At 40.3% G+C, this 27,479-nt stretch overlaps 4 protein-coding genes across 9 annotated transcripts in view; 1 reads left to right on the forward strand and 3 right to left on the reverse strand.

Annotated features, from left to right (window-relative positions):
* LOC115007348 (serine/arginine repetitive matrix protein 1) overlaps nt 1–455 on the reverse strand; it is a 17,582-nt gene extending 17,127 nt beyond the window's left edge. The window contains exon 1 of the mRNA XM_029430168.1: nt 305–455. Within this exon, the coding sequence (XP_029286028.1) occupies nt 305–405 (101 nt within the window). The 5' untranslated portion in view covers nt 406–455. The remainder of the gene's footprint in view (nt 1–304) is intronic.
* Nucleotides 456–11,279: 10,824 nt separating this feature from the next.
* On the reverse strand, nt 11,280–16,128 carry cntf (ciliary neurotrophic factor). 4 transcript variants are annotated; one of them, XM_029430880.1, is made up of 3 exons: nt 15,959–16,128; nt 13,448–13,762; nt 11,280–13,350 (listed from the first exon to the last, which is right to left on the reverse strand). In XM_029430880.1, exons 1-3 carry the CDS (start codon nt 15,974–15,976, stop codon nt 13,183–13,185), a joined length of 501 nt encoding a protein of 166 aa, XP_029286740.1. In that variant the 5' UTR covers nt 15,977–16,128; the 3' UTR covers nt 11,280–13,182. The 4 variants fall into 4 exon arrangements, with proteins under 4 accessions (XP_029286740.1, XP_029286654.1, XP_029286581.1 ...); XM_029430794.1 differs by having other exon boundaries at nt 15,756–16,128; XM_029430721.1 differs by lacking the exon at nt 15,959–16,128 and adding an exon at nt 14,361–15,748.
* A 1,314-nt stretch (nt 16,129–17,442) lies between these two features.
* Nucleotides 17,443–19,796, forward strand: LOC115007633 (uncharacterized). The gene is made up of 2 exons (XM_029430605.1): nt 17,443–17,769; nt 17,885–19,796. The coding sequence occupies exons 1-2, from the start codon at nt 17,690–17,692 to the stop codon at nt 18,555–18,557; spliced, it is 753 nt and encodes a 250-aa protein (XP_029286465.1). The 5' UTR covers nt 17,443–17,689; the 3' UTR covers nt 18,558–19,796.
* A 7-nt stretch (nt 19,797–19,803) lies between these two features.
* On the reverse strand, nt 19,804–26,312 carry zfp91 (ZFP91 zinc finger protein, atypical E3 ubiquitin ligase). 3 transcript variants are annotated; one of them, XM_029431177.1, is made up of 13 exons: nt 26,095–26,312; nt 25,419–25,823; nt 25,036–25,073; nt 24,725–24,842; nt 24,233–24,272; nt 23,494–23,604; nt 23,310–23,402; nt 22,938–23,123; nt 22,733–22,783; nt 22,432–22,510; nt 21,620–21,734; nt 21,416–21,515; nt 19,804–21,311 (listed from the first exon to the last, which is right to left on the reverse strand). In XM_029431177.1, the coding sequence occupies exons 2-13, from the start codon at nt 25,801–25,803 to the stop codon at nt 20,348–20,350; spliced, it is 2,280 nt and encodes a 759-aa protein (XP_029287037.1). In that variant the 5' UTR covers nt 25,804–25,823; nt 26,095–26,312; the 3' UTR covers nt 19,804–20,347. The 3 variants fall into 3 exon arrangements, with proteins under 3 accessions (XP_029287037.1, XP_029286955.1, XP_029287124.1); XM_029431095.1 differs by having other exon boundaries at nt 25,419–26,312; XM_029431264.1 differs by lacking the exon at nt 26,095–26,312 and having other exon boundaries at nt 25,397–25,560.
* Nucleotides 26,313–27,479: the final 1,167 nt, after the last annotated feature.

Consider the following 27,479-nt stretch of genomic DNA (forward strand, 5'->3'; position numbering starts at 1 on the left):
TACACGAACGCAAACTCGAGCACGCGCGCGCACACACCTCTTTGGACATCTGCTTTGTAAAATGGAATTAACGTTCAAAAAACAAGCTAGCATGAGACAAACAAGAGCGTTTATCACATAATTTCTTTCAACTGGACTTTCTTAACAGATATCGTATGTTTACAACTTTAGCTCCATCAAAACACCCTCACACATACATGCGCGCACACACACCCACCCGAGTCTCGCTGTCATTGGGGAGGAAAACACTGTCATGAAACAGTTTTTCACTGTTGTATATGTCATTGTTAATTGACTCTCTCACCCTCTCAGCGGCAGTGCCGGTTTGATGCCTTCTCCGTCGCTGTCCAGGCTGTGTGTCTCCCGGTAGTCGAAGAGCGAGCGTACGGTCTCCGCCATGTTCATGCCAGCGATCGCTGATCTTCCGCCGCCGCACCGTTCAGCCTCTCGCTCTTCTCTCCAGCCGCTCGACTGGCTCTCACCAAGGTTATTCCAGTCGCTCCCACCGCGGCGGAGCGAAGAGGTGAGCGGCACGCGGCGGGAAATAAAATATCCCGTTAATGTAAGCTATCGTGTCTTTTCAGTGAGCAGAAACCGGACGAAGATGTGATTTTTAAACCATAGGTTTACATTGCCGAACTGTTTGGAAATAAACATCGGGTTTTGAGCCACTTTTAATAAATACTCTGATGTTGGCCACCCCTACAGAGGAATGGACGCGCTCAGCAAGCAGATGAAAAAAAAGTGGACCGTTTCTAAGAAGCGTGATTAGCTCGCTAACTGAGAGAAGAAATTATGGAAATAAAGTAATGGCAAAGGAAAAACACTCTGGTAAAATTTATATTTTAAACAGAATAACTTTAAGGCTGGCTAAGAAACATTTTCTAATACTATTTACACACGAATATACGAACACCTTGTTTTATCAACAGGTTACCACAAATCCTTACCCACAAATTGTGTGAATTGTGTATCAATAGGCTTTTATGATTCATTGACATAGCCTACTGTACACTGTGTTTTCTATTATTTCTTCTCTACACTATGCTTAATAAAATCCCTAATTCACTGAGAAAATATGCAAATGAGATGACTGTTTTCAACATCTCAACACCGGCAAACATAGACAAACTGATTTTGCACAGACCTCCCAATTAACATTTTTTTGCCAGAAACAACGATGTGTTTAATATGACCTGAAATAGCCTTATAGCTATCTTAAAATAATTATGCATTAGTGACTAAAACAAACTATGATATGTGCTTGGATAAACCTTTGTTAGCAATATATGTCAAAATACCTCAAATTCATGTCTGAAAAATATGTCAAGATGATATTAACAAATGTGAATCATTTTTAGTCTCATTTGCTAATGCACATGAGATGTAGGCCTTAATTAATTAATTAATTATTAATCATAATTCACAGTTTTTCTAAATCTTATTTAAATTGTGTCTACCTTCCTTTGTAAAGATGTGTAAAACGATCTCAGTGGTAGCTTAAGTTATGAGGAACCATATTCTGCAGCTTGTACTCTTTAGCTACATTATGCCCAATGGGGCTTTCAAAGGTCCAAATACATCTGCTTTTTGAAGAAAAAAAAGTGTCAGGCCATCACATCACATTGATTATCTTTAACAATAGCATCCAACACCCATGATTTTAGTATTCATTGTGGCATTTTCTGAAATGACATAGGTATACAATTGAAACACAGGCCAGACTGTATTCAGATGGTGAGAAAACTGCACTATTGACATTGAAATGGTTGGGATTTTGTTGTCTTTCGTGAAAGACAGAGTCTCATAAAAAAAAAAATCAATAGGGGGGTATGTGTCTAAAACATAAATTGGATTATAAAAGTGGAAAGAATAAGGCTGTGCTGGAGCATGTGGCAGATATTACATTGTGTTCCAGTGGTTTGCCAATGAAATGCTAATCACAGGGGAAAGTAGGCTCCAGTAACACTGATTAGCTACTTCCTTTATTTATAATTTACACACATTTTATGTTGTAAGACCTTGATTTCTGGACTATGTTCTTAAGGATATCAATTATAAGGTAGTTACCAATTGCCTACATTACCAATGATGAAGGCATTTCTCTTCCTCATATCTTAAATGATTCATTGTGATACCTCTGCATCTGAAGAGGGAAGCATAATATAAATGACAAAATCATTATTTAGGAAATCAGATGAAACAACCTGTAACAAGTGTGCAGTCTTTTTATTTAACACACAGCAACATGTTCATGTGCTCCATCATACAAGTGTAAAATCATAATGTGACGAAAGGCTTCAGAGGGCAGCAATAAAAAACAGTAATACTTGGTACCAGTAAAATATTGCAAAATGTGTATTGATATATCATATTATTGTCAAAGGGCCCTTAGGGTGTCACGTTTCCCAATTATAAAAGATTTTGAAGTTGCTTTAAGAAGTAATTATAGTTGTAAGTGTTATTAGCTTATTGTATAAAGCTGCTGCATAGTTAAACATGTAGGCTATTTCCCAATCAACCAGTATCAAATTGAAAGCAATCAATATTAAACTAACTAAAGAAAGAAAACTGTAAACGGCACTTTTATTTGATGGTTTTTATTTAAGTGGAATAAAAACATGGCACCCTTAAACTTTACAGCCTTCAAAATTGCATCCAATAGCACATCTCTGCTCCCAAATTGCATTAATTGTGGGTGTTTTAGGTTTTGTCCTGCCACTCTCGATAATGCATTTCACATCTTACTGTCAACAAGGTAGCATTTATTTGTTTTGTTTTTACCGTCCATTTATCATCATTTGTGAACTCACAATTACCCTTTCTTTAAAATAAACAACCAAAGTAACATTGGCTAATTTGGTGTAAATTGTATAAAGTATCTGTCAGTTTTTTTCCCAATTGCTGGGTTAAGATCCAAAAACATGATAGCACTCAATAGCAAAAAAAATCAGTTTTTAGAGATACCTTATTCACCAACATGATAGACAAGATTCCATTTTTATTTCAGACATACGTAAGTTAAGTTACATACATAAGTTAAGTATGGTTGAAATGAGTCAACATTGTCTTGGTTTCAAAAGGGACACGTGCCGCGGCCTCTGGTTCTAAATCCAGTTTTTTGCACCAGACTTCCTTTTTTCTCCCGTCATAACTAATACGGCCCTGCATGTGCAAAAGTCAAGCTAGAGGAGTGAGTGGAGCGTCATAGTTTAACGCGTAAAGTCACTGACCAAGCTGCCTTACATTATGAGTTGGAATTGATAACGCACTGGCATTTCAGGAACATGTGTTGGGCTATTTTCTGTACCTTAGTTTGAAGCCTAAAAATAGATATTTCTACAAACCACTTTTTGCAATTTCTAAAATATGCCAAACTTCTCAGTACACCATATCTTTACGTTAAAAAAACATCCAAAGATGATAAAATCAGAAAAGTTATGTTTTAGATCAGCATAGATCTTATTAAAGACCAAGTAAAAGTAGGTTTTGGTCGATAGTTGTAGAGAAATTTGGTGAACTGCTGCCATTTATGTCCAGATGGTATATCAGAAGCAGTGTAAAGTGACAAATGCATAAGTCAGGAAGGAGAATAATTGAGTTAAATATCAAAGATCTATGGAACAGTCTTTTTGAAGTCATCCATGGCCTTGTCAGACCCCAATAGAGATAATTGTAGGACGGCTTTGTCAGGCAGCTGTGTTGTAAGGTCTTAAAATATAATAGAAAACCCCAAATACATGTATTTTGACTGATGCCTGTCTGACAAATTAAACTCTTTCTGTGGCCTTTACCTTTAATGTTAAATCTCAGCCTCAATTAACCATTCAGCTTCAGACCGGTTTCAAAGCTGGTTGATCTGGGATCTATCTCTGACTCTTCAACTGGAGGACACTGGAGAGACTGAAAACCTGTAAATACGGTGGTGTCCATGTGAGACCCTGATGAGGACTTTGAACACAGAGCTGGTAGGTATTCTGTTAAAGTCCTGTAAAAAGTTGGTTATCTCAGGTGTTTGCAGTCAGTTTGACCTTAAAGGGTTGAATGTGAATGGAAAGCAATGGAATGGAAAGCAGCAAGTAGCAGCCCATGGGCCAAATGTGGCTCTTCACCAAAAATGTTTAGGCCCCCCAATGAAAGATTGAATATTATTGGTGGGCCTCGTAGACTATCAAAGCAGGAGGGGTTATTTCAGGTATCCAGTGTTCCAGAAATGAAAGTCTTGTTCATTTTGTGCATAGACAATGGTGGGCGATTGGCATTTGGATCCCTTCCAAGACTTGGATGGACTTATAACTCTCATGAATCATCTGTACAAAAGATGAGCAGCTGTGTTTGAAAATATCCTTGAAAAAAAAGTCAAAGGTACAAGCCAGTGTACACAAAAACCTAAGGACACATTACTGTAAGAAACTATAGTTGAAACCCTGCTGTGGTAATTTCCGACATGAGTGGAAGATACAAATTATGCTTTTAATTTACATTTAGCATACATTTTTTGATTCTGGGTCTATTTTGGATGAATCCAGCAGATATGGCGCTGTGTTTTATAAAAAAACAACTGCTCTGTTTGGCCTCTCCATAGCAACAGCAGCTGAGGCTCATTGCTATTGTAGTGTTTAGATAAATAGACCATATTTAGCTGATTGAAATTTTCAACTTTCTATCTGATATCGCAAAAACTTCATTTCAGATTTTTCAAACTCTGTTTCTTAGAAACAAAGTTGAAACAATTAAAACATACAGTATGCCCATAGCATAAACCTGTAAGGCAAACTCCAGTGTTTCTATATTGAATAATATTATTTAGAAAACTCTTATGGGAATTTACAGTGGCACTTTCTCCTACTTTGTAACGGAAAGGAAAGCCCTCGTTTGCTCAGAGTGCATGTTAGCCATCAACTCCAGCTATCTGGTCAGAGCCATAGATTTAATATGGTGCATATGGTGAGGAAGAAAGGTCTATTTTAAGGTAAGACGGCTCACACTGTTATTGCTGTTTATTGAATTGTGTGAACATTTTTCAGGCTCTGTGATCCATGCTTTGGAGATCAGTCTGACATGCCTGAGTGTTTCAATGTGAGACTTGGTGACAGCAGTGGAAATGGAATTATGTTGCTATATGCTTATAATAAAAAGTAAAAAAATCAAACAGGTGTGTAGAGTCTCTTTTCATGATCGTGTGTGTCTTTAAACAATGCAGTCTCTAATATGAGCTTTTGCAGCAATGCAATACATTTGGCATATATCTGGTATGTTTTGAGGAAACACCAGGATTCTCATACATGCTAATAATATCCAGAGTGAGTCTGTCTGTGCTTAATATATGCAAACATTCCCTGTTTTTGCTTTTAACGTGGGTCTGCCGTTGTTTTAAATGTTGCTGCTGCAAGGAATTGTGGATCAACATTATCTCCTTTCCTTTCGTAAAAGATGATCCCTTGTACCCTATGCTAAAGGAGAGAAAGAAAGTTAGCATTGAAGCACCCTTCCTTAGCATTTAGAGAATTGGACCAACTCTTATCATGGCTGCCATTTATTACTTCCGGGTCGTCTCACTCAGTTAGGAACCTTCCGGAGAAAAAAAGACTATTCGACCGCAGCCCTGAAGTAGTTTGATTGAACTAGTTTGACAGCTGATCAATCTGTCTGTCAATAACAGTATATTATAGGTCTAAGGCCATGACTTGCACCAAAACTCAGCCAAAGAAGCCTAGTTCTTTTATTTTTGATAAAAAAATATATAATTCAAACAAACAAGGACATTTTAAACATATAGCCAGCTGTGCCTCTAGTGCACCTGTTAACCTGCACTGCTTAAAACCGACCTTTGGCTGAACCTAATTGCCGATCCCTGCTGTATGCTTCACTAGACTTACTTTAATACGTCCTATAATGATGATAAATGATGAACTGGTAGAATATGGAACCACTTGACAAATAGTAAAGCACAGGTCCTGATACACACAGAAGGATGTAACAGTCATCAAGAAGCTTAGAAATGATGCTCGGCTCAGATAAGACAGAAGAAGAAGGATGTGAGAGAAAATGTATGGAGATCTGGGAGCTGCTGAATGAGTTTGGTTTAATTGTAATTCTGCTCTGTTTGCGTGTGCACACTATCTTGAACACTTCATCACCCGCACCAATACCCCCAATACATGTGTGTATTCACATACACACAAATACATACACACACATATTCAAACACATTCACACACAGCTACACAATCCTCACTGAAGACAAACATTCACAGTGCACATGTACAGCAACACACAATTGTACAGTCCTCACAAACTACACACACACACACACACACACAGTTCCAATAAAGGACACACACCCTCTTCCACAGCACACACACACACACACAGACACACACACAGACACACACACACAGACACACACACACACACACACACCGCATTCATTTCCCTTTCATTCAGCACAGGCACATATTGTGCTGCTGTAACACACACACACACACACACACACACACACACACACACACACACACACACACACACTAACACACACACACACCATTTGCAGAGCTTGCTCCTAGCTCTCCCCACACACACACACCCCTCCCCCTCTGTCTCTGTCAGACACACACACACACACACACACACACACACACACACACACACACACACACACACAGCCACACAAACACACACAAGTACACGCGCATTCCCTCCTACGCAGGCAGGCAGGCAGGCACGCTCACACACACACACACACTCACACACACACACACACCACTTCTTTTTCCTTTCAGACACACACATACACAAACACACACATCTACACAAACACACACACACACACACACACACACGCACACAACCTCTTTCCTTTCACACGCAAACACACACACACATCTCTTGTACACCCCTCCCCCACTCTTTCTCACACACACGTACATGTCCTCTCTCTCTTTCCCTTACTTGCTCGCTCATTCACTCTCTCACTCACACACACACACACACACACACATTCCCTCTATTGCTCTGCTTCTCTCACTCACTCACTCTCACACAGGAACAAACACACGCACAGGAACACACACAGGCCTGCGCACACATTCACAGGCACACACACACACACACACACATTCTGTCTCCTGCTTGCTCTTTCTCCCCTCCCTCCCTCTCTCTGTCTGTCTGTCTCTCTGTCTGTCTGTCTCTCTGTCTGTCTCTCTCACTCTCTCACACACACATACACACACACACACACACTCTTTCCTGCCCTCTCTCCCCTCTCTTTTTTCATCTCCCTGTCTCTCTCAGTCACACATACACCCACATGCACACAAATGCGCAAGCACACACAGACACATGCGCACAAGCACACAGAGACACACAAACACATACACCCATTTTCTCTCTCAGTCTCTCTCTCTCACCCTGTAACACACACGCATATTTTCTCTCTTGCTCGCTGCACACTCTCTCTTTTTCTCCTCACACAGACACACACAAACAGACACACACACACACACACACACACACACACACACACACACACACACACACACACACCTCCCCCTATTCCACAGGCATCCTGATGGCCACTCCTTAACTAACAACCACACACACAAACGAAAAGATGCACACACACATATACATAAACACATATAAACAAACACGCACACAGACACACACACCCTTTTAAACACAAACCAAACCCCTTTTGCTCAAACACACATCCTGTCTTCTCTTACAGTTAAACATACACACACACACACACACACACACACACACACAATCTCACTGCTAATATTCAAACTAAAAATGTAAAATAACACATTTCCATCACATAATTTGTTTGCACCAACAAAAACTCCAACCTTTTAAAACACACTACTCATCACCAACAGTTGTGAGCCCATCTGTTTTTAAGTCACACAGATACGAGAGAAAACTCAAATTAGAGCCCAGATCAATTTATTTCCACCCACTCAAGAATCCAATCAATAATACATATTTACACCAAAGTTTCAGAAATACATTATAAACTGTACATTACTTTGATTTCATAGCCACAATGCAATGACTGACGCTCATGTGGTCTAAAATAAGTTTTATATTTTTGATAAGTAATCATTTTGTCCTTAAATGAAAAACAATCTTTAGGCTTTGAAGTAACAAATGTGTGTCCTGGCTGACCCTGTATTATATTCAAAGTGAAACTGCTCTAGTGCTGGTCTATGCGTATGTCGTTTCAAGCCCCTTTTATACATAAAACAATGTGTAATGTGTAAATGTTCTGCCAATTTTCCTGGCATTATTTGTGAAATGCTTGAATGCAACATTTCTGTAACAAGTTTGAATGAATGCAGTTACATGACATTAAGATATCAGTGTTCATACATATGAGCACCGGGGAGCGGAATTGTTAACATTTGATTGATAACAATGCCATTGTCATTTTCTTATTGGTCATATTCTTACTCGATTCCCTTATTGATTTCTGATTTTCTGCATGGAAAAAAAGTAAGCCTACACAGGTTATTAGCATCAACGCAGCTGTTTTATTATCTCGGAGTCTGAACACAATGTAGAACGTCTGCCTAATAACAGCTGAACATGTGAAAATAAAGTGACTGAGCCACGAGCCACCTTCACCCTTGGCCTTTCCAAGCCCATATGGAGATGGTCGCGGTGCACCGCCATGGAGGAAATGCGCCCGGCAAGGGCAAGCCAGCCCTGGGGAGAGGTCCCACGAGATAATACTCCCACATCCAGCGACCGTCCCTGACCCGCCAAGTTGAATCCCCTGGGCAGACTGCACAGAGCCCACCCGTTGAGAAGTGTAAAAATATTTTCGGTTCATTATGGACGATCGCGGTCCTCTGTCTACGTAAATAATGGGAGTTTTGGCAATGCACAACAGATACCTGCTGGCATCGATAAAAGGAATCGATAACCTTGCAGGCATACAATTGGGATGGATCAAACAATTTGGAACCGGTACTCGTTCCCATCCCTAATGAGAACATTTGACATACATTTTAAGTCAGTGTGCAAACCAATCGTGAGAGAGTACTACACCGTACAATGGACGAAGTGCAGACGTTCATCTGCTTGGTTGCTGATGAAAGGATTCAGCGTGCGCCGAGTTGATGTCACGACACTTTCACACAGTAAAGGACCTGGTACCAAAATCGAGCCAAACCAAATGAGGCATTAGAGTACTGCGCTTTGATCACGGAGGACATTTTGAAGCTGCAGATTCTCGACTCAGTGGTTCAGTGGTACACTAGTCCAAAGCTGATATTAGAGAACTTTCTCTCCACACTTGTTTTAGGTTCTAAAATGAATCTTTATGGTATTTTGAGTTTTCAGTGATAGCAAACTGAATATTGTTGCATTTTGGACCCTTCGTTGGACAAAACAAGAAATTAAATCATGTCAACTTTGGCTCTTTGAAATTGTGATTTTTCAAAAACTATTTTATAACATTTTATAGACAAAAACAATTAATCAATCAAGAAAGAAAATAACTGGTAATAAATCATTAATAATGAGAAGTATTTGTTAGTTGCAGTCCTACTCCATGCCTCGTCTTGGATCCTAAATGCCAAATATCAAACGAGCATTGCTCTATCCTTATACGTCCTCTCATGTCTGAATAGGGTCAACATGAAACTTTTCCATAACGGAGGCCTACTGCATGTTTAAAAGTCAGAAAGACAGTCCTTAAACAAATAGATGAACCACACAATGTTACAGATTCCATGTCTGAGAGAAGCTTCACTTGAAAACCTCAAGTGAAAATGGTTTTCATTCCAAAAGACAGATTTAATTTATGACAGCAATGAGAATTGTGGACTGCATTGATGTAGGCAAATACAAAACAAATATGTCAACCCAAAGATAAAATCTAGTTTAAGTGTCTGGTCTCTTGTGTCAACATTTTATCGAGGGCCAAAAGTGTATCCAGCAAGACAATAGTTTCCCAAATAAAAGCCATGTTTGCAGGACGGGATTATTGCTGCTTGACTATAAACTCCAAAGATAAACACCAAAAAATAACAATTTCTAAATACAACCAAATATGTGGTTGACCATCAGGGATAAAAAGGGGGTTAATCATATAGTCTTTATGAAAAACTGTTTATCGTACAGTCTTTACAATGTAAAAATCCTACCACTGTTGTGACAACTCTAATGAGTATGGCAGTTTCCTGCAGCATGATTGCTGCTTATAGACAGATGCGATGGGAACCTAATCCTCTCTTTGTGCTTTGGGCCATTTGTCTACAGCGAGCACTCTGCCACAGAGGTCAAAAGAGAGGTCACCTAGTGGTGTAGCAAACTACGCTAATTAAGAAGAAACAAATTGTAAAAATGTAAAAGAATGAATAATCTATCACTAGCACATACAGAAATAAAACATTTTGTTGGCCAGGAATGTAACCACAGTATTGTACTTCCTGTAATCTGTAGGAGAAGGACAGACTTAAAATGGCTGCCTTGTGTAGGTCAATCCATGACAGAGATGATGTGTGTAGTGCAAACAGAAAAAAATGGAGGGCTATAATATGAAGCCATTGGAACCTGTAACCACTCAGTTGCCCCATAAAGCTAATGCACAGGCTCGGAGGCTGCATTCAGACCAACAATAGCACTGCGTCAAAGATATGCAGCCTCATTCATTTCAGTGAGAGCAATGTGTTGGTCCAATAGTCCTAGTCTTGGTGGAATACTTTGTAACAAGTACAGTGTAATTCTTTTATTTACCTCCCAATTGTGGAGACAGAGAATAAAATGAGCGCCACCCTGATAACTTTCCACATTAAATGCTACCACATACTATTACTCCAACATATTTTAGTGTCTTTTTAAACTCATGAACGTGTTACTCAAACCAAAACTTCCTGGTTTGTATTGTATCTTCTCCTATAGCGCCATGCTTGCATTTTTGTCAAATTTGGCCTCACTTCTCTGGTCTTTGACTATTCCTGGTCTGAGGCCAAACAGACTCAAAACAGAGAACAGAGCCGGAAAAGCCTTTTAGAAAAAAATAAAACTTTTAGAAGATTAATGCGTTGTGTAGTCCACCAACGTCATCAGAGTAGAAAAAGAGGAAATATAATACATCCCGAATCCTTACACAGAACATCAAACGCAATACATGTATCATTGCATTTACAGTAGATCACATTAAAAGTGCTGCACTCCAAAGCATCATAAGATATTCAGGATGCATTTGTGCTGTATGATGTGTTGTCATTCTTCATTCAGTGCATGCACAACATAAACAGAAGCTCTTATTTTCTTAGGGTTTTTTTATTTTTATGATTCCTGTCATTTGATCAGAGTCGCAGATCAAATGACCTGAATCCTTCATGCTGCCTTCCAGTAACAACATTGACTTTTCAGAATCCTTAGAACAGTTTGGAGTACCTTATATCGCTCTAATCTCACACAAGTTTGTTTTTACTCCCAGTGCACCTACCAACAGTTTATCAACCTACATATAGCCTACAAAATACAGCATGTGACAAGACACAACTACACTGAACTAAATCAAAACTGCAGTCCGTGAGTTAAACAAAGGATATAACTTCAACTGTAAAGTTACCAAATGGTCCAATCATCCTTAAAATGTACATACGTATATATCGGTATATGTTTTTCCAACAGGCCCCTTTCTGCTCTGCGCTCCACATCATTATGGATCCCATTGGTTACCTAGGCGAGACTTCTATAAGTGGGATCAAATCACATTTAGAGTATCTTTTGTTTTTCTTACCCTGAAGCGCCATGCATCACAATCTGAGTCTATAGCTGATGCAATTAGTAACGCAACTGGTAGAGTTACACCTTCAGGGCCGTTTTTGATTAATTTCTCTGTTACTACAAGTTAACTTATCAACTACATGTATGTTATTGCACTGCAAGCTTCAACTGCCCAAAGGATAAATGATGGATCATTTGACAAAAATCTTTTTTAGAATTTCAGCTGACTGAATTCAGACCCTGTTAGCCCACACACGACCTGGTATATTTCTTTAAAACTTTATCAAAAACTGTATGAATTGAAAAATAAATGTTTCTTCTACATCAATTAAAATCAGTATCACAAATAAATGAAAGTAGACTAAGATCTTCTTGAAAAATGTTCTTTTATCACTTAAGTTTGCAGACTTCTACTATTTACATTGTATTTCCACTACACTCCCTGCTTATGTGGCCATTTGCATGCCCATCAGTTTGGACTATTGACGTTGCACCACACGTGTTGCGTCCTGAACCCTGTGCCTTAAAGACATTACAAAACTATAAGAACAAATGATAATTTGACATAAGCATTACTGAGGACAATAAAGAAAAAAAAGAAGGAATACATCAATGCAAACACTAGAGGGTACTGTTGCACACGTGTTTTACCCCTCATAGATAATAATAAGTGTGGAATGATTTATAGCCACAGTATTCAAAACTACACATAGCAGAGGTATAGTCTAGTGATGGCATGAATTCATGTTGAATGTTCTCATTTTGATCTCAATGTGCCCCTTGTTGACTGCTGACTCTGTCGGATGCAGTGGATCCTGGCCAGTATATCTTAAATATTAACTTCCACTGTATCAAAAGAGTGCATGCATGATGCAAACCATGACCGTGAGATGTTGATGTTAGCAGGTGAGGAAAGAACCTTATCATGCACTTTGAGTTTCCGTTAATGACGTTATGTTTCCTCAATACCAAAATGTTAAAGAAAGAAAGAAAGAAACTATGTACTTAACTCTGACTCTAGATGATTTTTTGGATATCATCTTACAAAGTAAACAATAAATATAAAGTTGTATTAGACTCTGCCATAATTAAAATAGACTTGTTCCAACAAATGTTGTTATTAGCTATGAGAAACATGGCTCCCTCTCTGTCGAAGGCCTCTGTTCATGTGAAGGGGGCTTCATGACCTAAAAATAACCCAACCCACTCATCTCCCTGTGTCACGAGGGATCTGTGTCTCTCTCTCAGCTGGCTATTTCCACTCATCTCTGAGTTTAATTCACACCGTATATGTTAGTTTCTCACTTTGGCCCCTGGCTGAACACCTTACTTTATCTTCTCATTTCTGCACTCACCTATTTTTCTCTCCCCCTAACATATGTTCTCTCCCATTAGTCCTCTTCGGCCTCGCACACTCCTAACATCTCCATCTCATCTCCGAGTGCTTCTTGTGCTTCTTGTGCTCCTGACCCGCTCCTTGTCTATCACCGAGGGCAGGGCTTGCAAGATGGTGATGGCCGTCTTGGTCCAGTAGTCCACCTCTTTGAAGATCCGGTAAACCCAAAGCTTCAGCTCAAACAGAGTGGTTGGACCATCTAACTGCCAACAAGAAGGGGAAAGATCACCAAGCTCTGCTTTAATTTCTCTCCAGCACTTTCACCATCATCATAACACCTTTGTGGACATCAGCACCTACCTCTAATCCCTCCAAGCTGGGCGTCAGGACCGCCGCGCCATCAGCAGTTTTGAGGAGTTCTCCAGTGTTGATCAAGAGAAGCGACAACCTGCCCTTCACCATCTTCCTCTGGTTCTCATATTCGCCCTTCATCCCACCGCCCAGCTCCTCTTCCTCTTTGGTGATGGCTCTCTCCAGCAAGCTGCGGCACTGCAGCAGAGCAGAGTGGAGACGCCAGAGCTTGTCCCTGGTGTCCAGCTGGGAGGAGGGAGGAGGGACGGACACCAGACGACCGTCGGTCACCAAAAGATCTGCAGTGAAACTCTCCTTTTTTCTCTTGGGGGGAAAGAGAGAAAACAGAGAGGGGGGAAATTAAGACCAGATGTGAGATTTGGGAAAGAATTAATAGTCTATGAGGCAACAGGGATTTTCTCTTGATGCAAAATGAATTCAGTAAGACTTATTAATTCATACCGAGTTAGCTGAGAAGTGGTCAATCTGCTCATCTAATGCTCTTCAAGTAGGCAAATAGGCCTATATTCCAAAATATCAAATCATTTCTTCAACATTAATAGAGCTGCAAAAATTAGTCGATTAATTGAGTGACAGAAATATTATCGACAACTGTTTTGACAATCGATTAATCATAATTGTTCATGCAAAAATGGCAGAAAATGCTGTTTTCAGCCTCTCAAATATGGAGATTTCTTGTTTTATATCATATTAAATTAATATATTTGGGTTTTGGAGTGACAAAACAAGACTTTTAAAGACATCACCATGGACTGTGAGAAACTGGGATGGACAATTTCATTATGTTCTTACACTTTACACAAAATTAATAATCGATTAAATGAGAAACTAAATAGCAGATTAAACCAATAATGAACATAATCGTTAGGTGCAGCCCTAAACATAAATATAAAATCCATACTGTATATCCACTTTTGATAAGCAGCATATAACGAAGATACAATATGATCTGGCTGATGACGTTGACGGTCCACTTCGCAGGCAGGATCGTAGCTGGCATCAGCTTTAGTACTTTAGTGAGTTGTGAATCCCAGAGGCCTCGTTGTGACATTATACTGAGGCGTTAATGTTGAACCCTGCGTGCAACTTAGTACCAGTGTGACAGAATGGCCCAATGTGACCTGTACGCTCCGAGAGTCGGGGAGAGGTTGGTGTTTACTGCTCAGACTGCAGAGGAAATGTGATTAAGGCAGTTACGGATACCCCAGGAAGCGATACTGTAGCCAGAGACAATATTCTCATAGATCATTGTGAATCATGATGACGTGGTAGACGCTGAAAATAATTTAAGAGATGTCAAACGGATGTTGCAAAAGAGCGTTATCTCACCCAATGAATAGGCTAGGGACAGCCCGCCTGGAAAAAATAATACTCTGCCTGAAAAACACTCAATCTTTGTTGGATTCATGTGCAAGACTGAATTCATTCCTCTTTCAGAGACAAGTTCTCACAGCCTAGGAAAGACGACACAGGAGACAAATGTACAAACATTTCTATATGACAGGCTAAGACATATCTAATTACTTCATGGTGTGTTCACTGGAATACATCTGTTGCTGGAGGGGTGCAGCAATATTACCAAAAACTATGCCCGCGAAGACAGTGGTGCAAAACTGTGTGAGAAATAAGAAAATTGAAGAAGACATGAAGGATAGAGGAAAGAAGGATCAAATCCAGGGAATGAAGTTATATGCCAGGCCGCTCCCTTGCTCCTAGCAAGACACATGAAAGAAAGGATGAGGCAGAGAACTGGCAGGAAACCAGGAAGTTTTAATAACCGGTAGCTCTCACACCTATAGACAAAAAGTCGCTTCTGGAAAGAAGATGAAGATTTCGTGCCAGGCAAGGATGAGTTTGTGCCAGAGAAACGCCCACCTCTGTCATTCCAAAGAAGTTAACCCCCCTCCACTCTGCATTCCTACCCCATACTGTCCTAGACATAATTTCTTTCTCTATTCACACGCACACACACATTCCCAAACTCGCTCCCTCTTATCTTGCTTTTGCACGCATCCCTTTCATCATTCTTTGTCCCTATACTTCTTCAAATACAGCACACAAAGTTACAGGCATGCATGTACAGAGGACACACACACACGCACACGCACACACACACACACACACACACACACACACACACACACACACACACATTGAAAATCATCTATTAATTTTCCATTTAACCTTGGCCTACTTCTCCCTCTACCTACCCACACACACCCACACCCACACACACACACACTGTGATGAGCTGGTAGGTGTAGCCAGTGGAAACATTAGGCTCCTCTCTACTCACATAAAGTTCCAGTAATATGGAGCATTCATAGCGCAGCTGCTCGGCTATAGCAGTAGCCCGGGCCACGGTGGCCCTGCTCAGATCCGAGCCGGTCATACCTCTAGTCCGCCTGGCTGCCATGGGACCTCTAGCTGCCTCTACCGGGGAGACACAATAAACGCGCACTTGTAGCAGGAAAGCAACAGGCTCCCTAATATACGCACACGTAACGACTGCCTCATCCCGACAGCACCGGATTCCCGGTCATGTTTCACTTCAGAGCTTCCCTTCCGTTCTCCGGTCACAGGCAGAGCTGCTGCTCTTAGGTTTCGGTGAAGCGAGTTTCCCAGTTTGTCTGATCACGGTTTCTTACTTATGTTACAGAGTTAGCGGCCAACTCCACGCCCAGGAGGTATTTAACGGGACGAGCGGGGGCGGAGAGCCGCGGAGGGAGGAGCTCATTCACTTATTCATGAGGAGCTTAACTAATTTACTGGTAGTGACTTTGGCAAAAATGGTTTAAATTACCTGAACTATTTCAAGCTGTCCTCCTCATGCGAAAGGTATACAAAGATCGCAGCAAAAAAAGTAAATAAGATATTTCAGATCGACTAACTACAACATTGTTTAGGCCTGCATGTAGATGTATGCATTATTATTATTATTATTATTATTATTATTATTATTATTATTATTATTATTATTATTATTATTAATAATAATACTAATACTAATAATACATTGACAGGGCCAGTCTAAATGACTGTTTGATACTGTAAGTAATATTTAAAATGCACTTTTTTATAGAGTGGAATTGCTACACTATAAAACCATACTGTACCATAACATAAGAGATTTTAATTAAATGAGACTGTCTGATTAAGTTAATATGAGATAGCCTAGATAAAAAAATTAAATAACCTGCAAGTACCAATAAAGGATAATTATGGTGATTTGAACTATGTATTCTCTTCATCAAAATACATCATTGTTAATGTCAGGACAATACAGCAAAGATTTCCCTCGGGATCAATGAAGTATCTATCTATCTATCCATCTATCGTCAGAGCAGAAAAGCAACAGGTGTAAGAAATACCATTACAGATGGGTTTGTTCCATTTAGACTACCAGGAAGCCTTGTCAGAAATCCAACATGCACAATGCCAGAGCCCTACAGTACATGAATATGCAGCAGCTATAAATATGGTTATTAGTTATATGTGTGTTTGACAAGTCAATACACCTCTCTGGACAACTGTCCACCTGGATGTTGACATTAAACAACTTGTGATTTACAGAATTTATGAATTCCACAAGGGGACAATACCGATTTAGAGAATGAGTTAGTAGACTAATCTGTATGGCTTTCTGGGGACGGTATACAACCAAACACATAAACACACACACACATAAAGATAAAAAAAACAAAACATAAATAAACAAATAGTAATGATACATTAAATGTATGTTTTCTTGGGGACAGATGTGGTGTCAGATAACAATAAATTACAATAAAGCCAGTCAACACGTCTATACATTACCTTAATAAAACTAATCTGGATATTTGAAAATATGTTATTAAAAACGTAACTTAAACCTTAAAATTGATGTTCTAAGGATAGAGGGTATCATAAATAAAGTAATGTAATTTGAGGCTGCGGTTTGTGGGCTAATGATTTAAGGCTGCAGTACCGCGCCTGTGCTGCAGGTGTCAGTGCAGGCAGCTAGATGTAAACACCGAGCAGCGGCTAAATGACGGCAGCTAACGTTAGACCTTAAAACTGGATGGTTATTTAAAAGAGGAAACAGGAAAGATTAACTATTTCCTCGCTGTATTATTTGTAATTAATTCAACAGTTTTCTGTAATCTAGATATCCAGGAAAAGATTAGTGTGCTTCAATTTTGAGACCAAGCTAACCAGCTAGCTAGCTTAGCTTCGGTTGATTTCTAAATCATGAACTCTCTGGTTGGCTACGGTGTGTCCTCTGAGTCTGACAGCGAGGGGTATGAGGACGTAAACAACGGTGCAGTTGGGTATGTATTCACTTAAATAGAATAAAAAACCCACAGATTGTCAGATACTTGTAAATTGTTTCACGCTAGTTTACTGTTAACATATTTCTCTGCTGCACCTTTTTCTATCTTCAAGGTCTGTAAAGGCGATGGGTGGTGAAGCATCAGCTGCCAAAAAGAGCCGCAACTTCTTGCTCGAGTCTGGTTCAGCTTCCAGTGAATCAGAACCCGAGGAAGAGGACCCAGAGCCTTCTTTATCACCACATCCCCAAAAACCTGCATCTTCTGCAGCCTGCTATCCCACCTTACCTGTTCCTTCTCTGGGCTCCCTCACCTCCAATAAACTCCCTCCTCCTTCTCTACATACCTGCTCTGACAGCAGTGTGTTTACCAACCCTTTCAAGGCTCAGGCAGACCAGAAGCTCAGCGCCCTGCAGAAACACGTCCCCCTCACAATGCAGGCCAAACCCTCCCAGATAGGCGGCAAAAGGATGTGTGTGTCATACAGGAAAGATGGAAGGTGCCGGTTTGGGATCAAATGCAAGTTTGCTCATGACAGTGACCTTCAGAGTCTCACTGACTGTCATCCACCTGTGAGTGAAGAAACACCAGATCAAGCAGAGTCTCATGCAGGTGGCTCAGGTGGTGGAGGATCCCAGAACCTCCAGAAGGTGACAAAAGAGGAAGAATCAGGAGGGCAGCAAGGGAAGAAGAGGAGGGTTGGACTGAGCAACACCTTGATTCCTCCGAAGCGAGCTATGAAGCAGTATGCCATGCAGAGGAACAGAGAGCAGATCAATATGTCCTGATAATGGTTTTCTGAGCGGTTACTGGGCTTTCATAAAAGCAATAGTACTGAGATGAAATATGTTCTCTCAGTGTGTATATGTTGTAGAATTTGTGCACTATCCATTTGTAGGACCAATTAATGACTCAGGCATGCAGTTACATTAAGTAATGGCAAGTAACAAAGTACATTTCCAAAATATAAAAACTAATAAATTATTAGGGGTGTAACGATCCATCGATCTGGATCTATATATCGATTCAATCATCCAATATCAATATCATCAATGCAAAGTGAAAACTTCAGTACATCTTTTTTTATTACATTTTATTAAAAAGAGATTTTATTTTCATTTGTCTGGAAGCGCTTAGTAATAAAATGTTAAAATTATATTTAGTTTTTATGAGTTGATATAAATGTAACTCGTGTTAAATGAACATATCATCTCATATCGATCGCAGAATTTAATCAAAAATTGTGACAAACTTCGTGATATAAGCTAGTATCGTCCAAAGAATCGATATATCGTATCCTGATGAAACTTGTGATTTACACCCCTATAAGTTATGTTACATTATTATAGGTACAGCTACCCAACAGTATATAAGTACCTGACATCAGCCCAATTTTTCAGCTGCAACATTAAAGTGATGAACACAATGCATCAATAATTGTAAACCAGTAATATATATTATTATAAATGGGCAATTCTGCATAACTAGTACCTTTTACTTTTGCTACTTAAAAGTATATTTTGATCCTAATACTTTGTACGTATACCTAATTAAAATTGTGAATACAGGACTCCTTAAATATGTTCTTAAACTGTCAGTGAAAACACTTTAGATAAATGTTAAGACATTTATTTACATCTTATAAATGAATTTTTTTATGTGTTTGCTCTACCACACATCCTAAATCACAAACCAGAGGTGCAGATTTAGTATTGACATACGCTTCAAGGTTTCTACATAGCTTTGCTTATTAAATAATATTACACTTCAAATATCATTGACACAATTGAGTTTACTTGTCGAATTCAGTGACTGTGCTTGCCGTTATTTTATGTGTGATTTACAATATCCAAGGTCACCTTTTCGCCGCCTATAATGACCGAGAGCTTTTGTGAGTAGTACATACATTATATGGGTTATTATTCCTTCAATATTTACCAACAGCCAAGCTTAAACAGCTGCCAGTGAAACAGGTTGTGACACTGCCAATATAGCTAAAATATGCATATTCTGTGACTCTTTACAGTACTGTACTGTCTATTCCTTTTTTAGGTTTTGAAATGTTTCTGTGTCAGTTTTGTTATATTTTGTTTTAACCTCGCCAAATAAAGGCTTTACAGTAGAAACTAAATGAAAAAAATAGCTGCCTATTCACTTAAACAGTATACTCACGTCTGTTTACAGCTTTCTAATGTGTGTTTTATGTTAATTCATATTATAAATAGAGTTGATTTTATCCACACACTAGGTGTGTGCTGTATATTTCTAAGAGGTATGCTATATTATTGCATGAAAGCAACAGCTTTGCAACAAAACCTCAGGATCATTACACACTCGCATACAAGGCTAGTTAAGTTTACAGGACTTATGTACAAAGGCAACAATTTACACATACAGACACATACATACATATCTTTCCCTGATACAGATATTCTAAAAAGCTACCAAATATGACTATGAGTGAACAGTCCATAATATACTGGTGATCCTACATTTACCTCAAACATTGCAATACAGTATATCAGGTCACTGATGACAATCTGCCTCTATTTTCTGTTTAGTGTGCACTGTTCTTGTTTTACATGAGGGTCTGCTGCACAGTGCTGTCCGACAGAACTTCCCCGTGTACCGTCTGCTCCCAGACCACACCATCCTCCCCCATAACTTCTGTCTGCACAAGGGAGCTGGCTGACGGAGAGGAAGACGAGAGCACCGCATTGTCCAGAATAAAGCTGTCCCCGTTAGTCGAGGCCAGGTCCTGGGACTGGGGATGGGATGGAGACAGGAGAGGGGAGCTCAGGGTCTGAAGCTGCTGAGAGGTCGCTAGAATGGGGATCTGCTGAATGTGCGTCTGAGACTGGCTGACCGGCTGGAAGGTCATTTGAAGAATTTGTGTCTGGCTCTGCTGCTGGGAGGAGTACGACTGAAGAGGGTGCAGCTGGGGTTGATGCTGGGTCACCACTGAGCCGGAGTGGAGAGTCAGCTGTTGGATTTGGGGCTGCTGTGACTGCTGAGCAGCATGCACAAACTGGACGGGCATCTGGAGCTGGAGGTGAGTCTGCTGCTGGTTGTCAGCCGGTGAAGGGGGGTCGATGGGGGACAGGGCGATCGTCACTGGCACTTGCATGGTATGGAGGCTCTGGTCTTGTCCCAGTAAAACCACCTGGTGACTCACTTGTTGGGTCACATGACCCAACTGGGACACCTGAGCCATGTGCCCTTCATGAGTCAGATGGTCCACCTGAACATCCTGCCCCATATGGCTCACGTCCAGGCTGGTGACATCTGCATGCATGGGGTTTGCTGGCAGCTCCAGCAGAGAGGCTGGGGTTGTAATGAGGGCGCCAGCGTTGGCTGCAAGAGCCTCAGCAATTAGCACCTCAGGGTGACTCTTAGCCTTATGGGCCACCACACAGTCCTTCTTCTCAAACTTCTTTCCACAAATGGAGCAGGCGAACTGATAGGTGGCATCGGCATCGTGCTTCTTCATGTGCCAGTTGAGAGACGCCTTCTGACGACACGTGAAGCCACAGATTTCACACCTACAGGGAAAGATTGAGAGACAATGAAAGCAGTTTGGTAATCTTGGAATATTTATGGGAAGAAACAACGAAGAAAGAAAAACAAGCAATAATTGTGAACTTACTGCAGCGGCTTCTCTCCTGTGTGAATCATGCGGTGCACAGCCAGGTTGTGGGAGCTCTTGAAGGCACGAGCACAGAACTCACAGATGTAGTCCCTCTGATCTAGAATAACAAAACACTCAAATATAGATGTGTTTTCCATAAACTTTCTCTATCAACTACAGATCAAACCCAATGCATGTTTTATGTATATGCTGTAGGTGTACCTGTGTGGTGCTTTGCGTGACGCAGCAGCTGCTTCTGTAGTCGGAAAAGCCTTCCACAAGAAGGGTGAGGACAGACGTATTTCTTCTTGAGCAAGTGCTGGTACTTTATATGGTGCTGGTGTGCGGAACAAAACACAACATGTAAAAACAGATCATCATTAACAGGAGGATGGAGGGGCAAGCAGACTGAGAACAGACCTAACAGGTTTAGGTTTTCTATAACAACGTATATGGTCGATTCATCAAAGAATAAATGCTTTATTTATTGGGCGTATCTGAACATATTGTGCGGACTTCACTGGGATTTTCATTGAACAGCATGTCACCACGTCTCTAGTTGAAGGCTTCGTGAATTAGTCAAGGCACTTCTTAACTTCCTGGAGACTGGGCCAGGCATCATTTGTGTGCACTGAGTTCCACCATTTTGGTTTTCCAGCAGGTAAGTGCAATAAGTGAGGTTTTAGTTCTATTTTGGTTTTCATTAGATAAAGTTTAGGAATCGCTTTTATGTTTAAGAGTTATATATTTGTTCAATTGACCCTTTTCCTTTGTAGTTTGCCTATTTCTTTGTGTTTTATGAAATACGAAGTTCCTTGACAATAAATAACTTTATTTATCAATTTCACCTGGTTTGATGTAGCTTCCCCCTCCCTTAGCGAGCTGCAACATAACACCCTTGATAGTTTATATGTTTGAAAATCAAATGATGTGTAGCAAAGTTTGTGAGAGATTCACAATCCCTACATTTCAAACTGCAGTAGTTTAGAGTGACAGATGTAAATAAGACTCTGTAGGATTGTGTTGTTGCAGACCTGTAGGTAGCGAGGATGAGCCAGGACTGTCCCACATCCCTCCATTTCACAGCGCACATACTGCACCGGGGGCTTCTTCCTGTGTGGGTGAAGCACATGTTGTTGCATTGTCACAGTGCTGAAACCAAATATTAAATGGATCTTTAAGTCCTCTTTAATGTCTCACATACATGTGTTGCTCACTATGTCAAACACCAATCATTACCATAGGCTTACTTTCTGGATGAAACGATGACGGTGGTTCAAATCATAATATAATAAAGTTCAGATTACGATGCCTTAAAAAAGACATCAACCTCACCTTCTCTTTGGCAGCCGTGGGGTTTTATCATCTTTTTTCCGCCGGCCTCTCCTAACACGGAAGGAAAAAATTGAGTTGCAATGGAAAAATGGAGGATTTACATTACATTCAGATTTCACATGAACAATTTAACTCCAACAGTAGCTCACTAGAAATACATGTGAATATTGATAACTTGATACACATCGACTTGTACTATGCTTACTTCCTGGGTCCATCTGGGTCCTCTACTATTTCTTCTTCTAGCTTTACTTCCTCTTCCAAACTCTCCAAGTTGTCCGAACCTTCGATCTTTATTTCAGCAACCTCGTTCTCTTTTTTAGGTGCCTTTTCTTTCTCTTTCTTCTCCTTCTGTCTGGAAGGAGCTCTGCGCTTTGGTTTAGGGGCATCCCTAAGAAGAAAAAAGAGATAAATGTCCAGTCATTGAACAAAAAATATGGTGCGCATGTGTAATTTTGTCAGACACACACACACACAACACAGACACACACACACACACACACACACACACACACACACACACACACACACACACACACACACACACACACACACACACACACACACACACACACACCGTTCATCCTTTGGGTCATAGCTCTGGTCATTTAGGTCGTCTGTAAAAGGAAGATCTTCATCACTGCTGAGACCCTCATCTTCTTCTGCAACACTGAAAGCAAAAACAACAAAATCACCTGAAACAGAATTCCCCACCCTCTTGTCTGCACGGGGTCAAGCGAATGCGCTGGAAATAAGCGTACCTCTGACTCTGTGGCTGATAGCTGAGGTCATCTGGGTCATCCCGAAAGTGAAGGTCTTCATCACCCAGGACTAGTTCAGCAATATCTTCGCTTTCCTCTTCTTTCTTTTTACTGAGACGGCATAAGTGTGAAACACAGCGGTCATCAAAACACAGCACTTTAAAAGCCATGGGTTCAGGGGGCCATAAATATCTGAACAAGATATGTGCTGGTGATATATGTTATGCAGCCTCTCTATTGTTAAAGCTAACACATGTATGATTTTTTATAAACATTACAAAATGATTCTGCATAATCCCAAAGAGTAAGACCGAGTAAATATATACGTGTGTATCTGTTCTGGTTTGAAAATCTATCTCTAAACCGTGAGCGTGCCAAAAATAAACTGTTGATAAAATCCTACACAATCACATCTTTACACCCAAACTACAAAATGCTTAATAACAAATCATAACATATTGGCTAATTTTTAATCTTGTTACTTTTTTTATTTATCACTTAATCAGTTTTTCTTTTTGCTTATTTGACTCTTAAGCTGCTGTAATAAGTGAATTTCCCTGGTGTGGGATCAAAAAAGTTCTTATCTCATCTTAATAGAACTGAAGCCATCTACAGCAAGGAATAAATGGGATTTCTTTTATATGCATATGTTGTAAAAGAAAACAACTCCAGCACTGAGTGAAACACTTAATTACAATGTTTATATTATGATTATCCAAAGGGACAAAACTATACTCACATTTCATACTCGTCTTTATATTTTACCTCTCCTTCCATTGCTGCATGTCAAAGAAAAACATCATTAGTTTGAGAGAGGCAACCAAAGCGCTTTTAGCCCCTTGAACCTTCAACTTAAGATTTGTTTACACATTTGTATGAATAACGCAAAATGAGAAAAGGCATGAAAGCTTAAAACATAAAAACATGCAGTCTAAAGCGATCACTCTACTGAGTTGTTGGAAGTAGAAGGGAGGGACCAAGAAAGGATTGCACCCAGATTTGTAACTCAAAAGGCAGCACTGATCCCATTAGTTACACTGACAATCCATAATCACAACACTCACATTTCAGCTAAATAGGATGTCACTGAGGGTTTTCTATAAAATAAATAATATCCAGATGAACAGTAGTGATCATGATGCTTCAGTGCTTCCGTATCTGCATAATCTGATTTGTGAATTATAAGTCCACACGTTGAACCATTGTAGCTCACAGTCAACAGGTTTCTCACCAGCTGGATTCTCCATTCCAGGTTCGGTCTTACACATAGGCTTGGCAGAGCCGCGGACAGCTCTGCCAGTCGGGGGCTTGGCACGACTTTGGGCTGGGGGGCGTCTGGAGGCTAGATGCTGGAGTGAGGGAGCAGAAACATGCCATCAAACATACTGTATGCCATGAAGTGTGGTACAGGCATATGCAGACACAACCACACTCAAGCCAGCTCTGTTTAAACACCACTTGCACATAATAAGATTGAACTTGTATGTATATTCAGCAAGAGACATATCAAAGCGTTTGTCTCCCCAACATTTCTCTGGTTACCTTGAGCATCTGTGGCAGGTTTCTTGGGGTCCTCTGAGCTGCAAGAAAGTAAGAAAAAACACTGAGATCTCACACGGTAGTCTACCTGCAGAGCGACATGCAATCCTTCATCATACCTCTAATACAACAATGCATTTAAAAGGCTTAGCATTGAATATAAATAATGTGACAAATGTTGTAAAGCCAGGTAACTCCACCCTCCCCATGTAGAGCTGCAGAAAGGGGACGAGCTATGCTGAAGGCGTGCTTTTTGACAGGAACTGACTCCACAGACATAAACACACACGTTTTAAGTCTAGACAAGCTCATTATAAACATATTTATTTGTATAATAGCGTTGAATATCCAATTAAAAACGTACTCTGTGCATTGAAGGCTGTCACCTGCGACTCCCCCTCCAGCCTCAACAGAACCCGCACATTCAGAATGTTTCTTCCGCCTTGAGTTGGAAACTTTCCTCCGCTTAGAAGCACTGGTGTCCGGGTCGTCTTCGTCGTCGTCACTCTTGGTGTCCTTCAGCCAGGCCGGTACTGCCCTCGTTGACCGGTCTCTTAAAACTCGTCCTGAGCTCTGCGGGCTCGACGCTGCTCCGTTGACGTCCGTTAATACAGCAGAGACGCCGGACCTCGGGCGGCACGCTCCCCGCTCTCTGAGTCCTCTCCGCGGGATAACGGTCGTACTGGTGGCTGGGGTCTCTTCTGCGGCCTTGTCCGCCGCCGACTCTTTACCTTTATGTACGTTCCCGTTTCGGTCGCCCGCCGGTTCCATTACCGTGAGGACACTTCAGCCTATTTCAGATTCAGCGTACAGTCAAGCAGGTTTACTAGCAATGTGAGGAAAAACGGAAAACATCTGGTCTAAAGACGTTTTGATTGCAAGCGGCCTTTATCCAACAGTGGGGCATTTTCTGTCAATGCGTTGGATTCGTCGGAAATTAAATGCATATATTTATTGATTAGAAATTGAAAACTTTTCTTAATTATCTATTCAGCAATAAACCAATATAATTTTAAAGAAGCAGACACTATTTTCGCGTTCTTAAAGCTATAGTAAACCTACTTATTCGTCCGGGCCTGGAGCACAACCATTTTGTGCGCTTTGTTGCGTCTCCTTTAAGCCAAATATAAACTGAGGTTACGTTCAGGAGCGGCAACGCATTTTAGCAGCTGTAAAAATCATCTGGATTTCCATGTGTGCCCTTTGCAGATCGAGTCAGCCTAGCTGCATTGTTTACAAATCTGCAAAGACAGTGGCAGCCTTGCAAAAGTATCGCGCACGCGAATGGCTGCCGGGGCATCATGGGAACTGTAGTAAAAAAAATGGATCATCACAGTTTAGATTAAAGGATATTAGTATATTTTTGTCATGCCTTGATTAGTATACAAAATATGAATATATGCTCCTGCGTAGAATAAGCAATGGGATTTAATAAACAAATAACATTAATATAATTATTTTTAAAATAAATGTAGAAAACTTTCCCTGCCTCACACATTAACATACATAACATAAAACAGGTGGAATTACTATATTCTGTTTATTTTATTACCCAGCCTACAGTATTATTGTGTTCTGTGCTACATTACATTATTTTTGTGACAATATTTGACTCAACACTTAGACTGTATGATAATATATATTTCTTGCATGTGTTGAATTCATATTTTAACCACAAGAAAGACTAAATGTGGTTTGTTTCCTACAATATTCTGCATTGATGACTGTGGAGCTAACATGGCTGCCAGTAAAAACCTGCACTGTCTGGTATGAGCTGTACAACTCTGCTGCAGGCTTTCTGATGAGGTGCATTTGCCACCAGATGGCAATATAGTCTTAAATGTTAAGTCTCCTTAACTTGGTTTAAATTCCTTCTCCTGCCATCGGTCAGTATGAAGATGTAGGTGTGGTGTTGATTTATTTTATAAGGAGAAAATATTCCTAGGAAATAAACTCACTCTTGCCTCTTGTTTTTTTAATTAAACCTACACTCCCCACAAACACACAGCTGTGTAAAACAAAAAACACCACGAGGGTTTGCAGTAGGGTGAGCAAAACCACAAACTTAGGTTTAGGTCGATACCATTAAATACCAGGGTCAGAACTACCAATATTGATACCAATACCAACATTTCTTATTAAAAGCAGATTATATGCGATCAAGTAGGAAATGCCCCTTTAATAAACTGCTTCTGAATATATTTTAATTTCCACTGAGTGTTTTGACAAACATTAAGCATTTTACTATTTTCTGATTACCTGATGTTAGCAAATGTTAATTGTGTGAACCAGCAAAGAAGCTGAGTGCATGCGCTAAGAAGAGAGTTCATGTGCAAAGAGCATGATTTAACTTGAGACAGATCTGTTTCTTGGTATCCCACCGTTACTGGTAATAAAAATAGTATAGTTCAACAGGTTGTTTTTCTCCCTGTAACCATTCACCACAT

Source organism: Cottoperca gobio, chromosome 1 (assembly GCF_900634415.1).
Source record: "Cottoperca gobio chromosome 1, fCotGob3.1, whole genome shotgun sequence".
Lineage (NCBI taxonomy): Eukaryota > Metazoa > Chordata > Actinopteri > Perciformes > Bovichtidae > Cottoperca > Cottoperca gobio.

Coding starts and splice junctions, on each gene's coding strand:
- cntf (XM_029430721.1), bottom strand. CDS start 14,510: ATGTCACAACGAGGCCTCTGGGATTCACAACTCACTAAAGTACTAAAG. Junction 13,763..14,360: donor TTATCAAAAGTGGATATACA/GTATGGATTTTA, acceptor TTTCCCCCCAAG/AGAAAAAAGGAGAGTTTCAC. Junction 13,351..13,447: donor CCAGCTTGGAGGGATTAGAG/GTAGGTGCTGAT, acceptor TCTTGTTGGCAG/TTAGATGGTCCAACCACTCT.
- LOC115007633 (XM_029430605.1), top strand. CDS start 17,690: ATGAACTCTCTGGTTGGCTACGGTGTGTCCTCTGAGTCTGACAGCGAG. Junction 17,770..17,884: donor GTAAACAACGGTGCAGTTGG/GTATGTATTCAC, acceptor TCTATCTTCAAG/GTCTGTAAAGGCGATGGGTG.
- zfp91 (XM_029431177.1), bottom strand. CDS start 25,803: ATGGAACCGGCGGGCGACCGAAACGGGAACGTACATAAAGGTAAAGAG. Junction 23,403..23,493: donor TATCAGCCACAGAGTCAGAG/GTACGCTTATTT, acceptor TTTTGCTTTCAG/TGTTGCAGAAGAAGATGAGG. Junction 22,511..22,732: donor CCACGGCTGCCAAAGAGAAG/GTGAGGTTGATG, acceptor TCACCCACACAG/GAAGAAGCCCCCGGTGCAGT.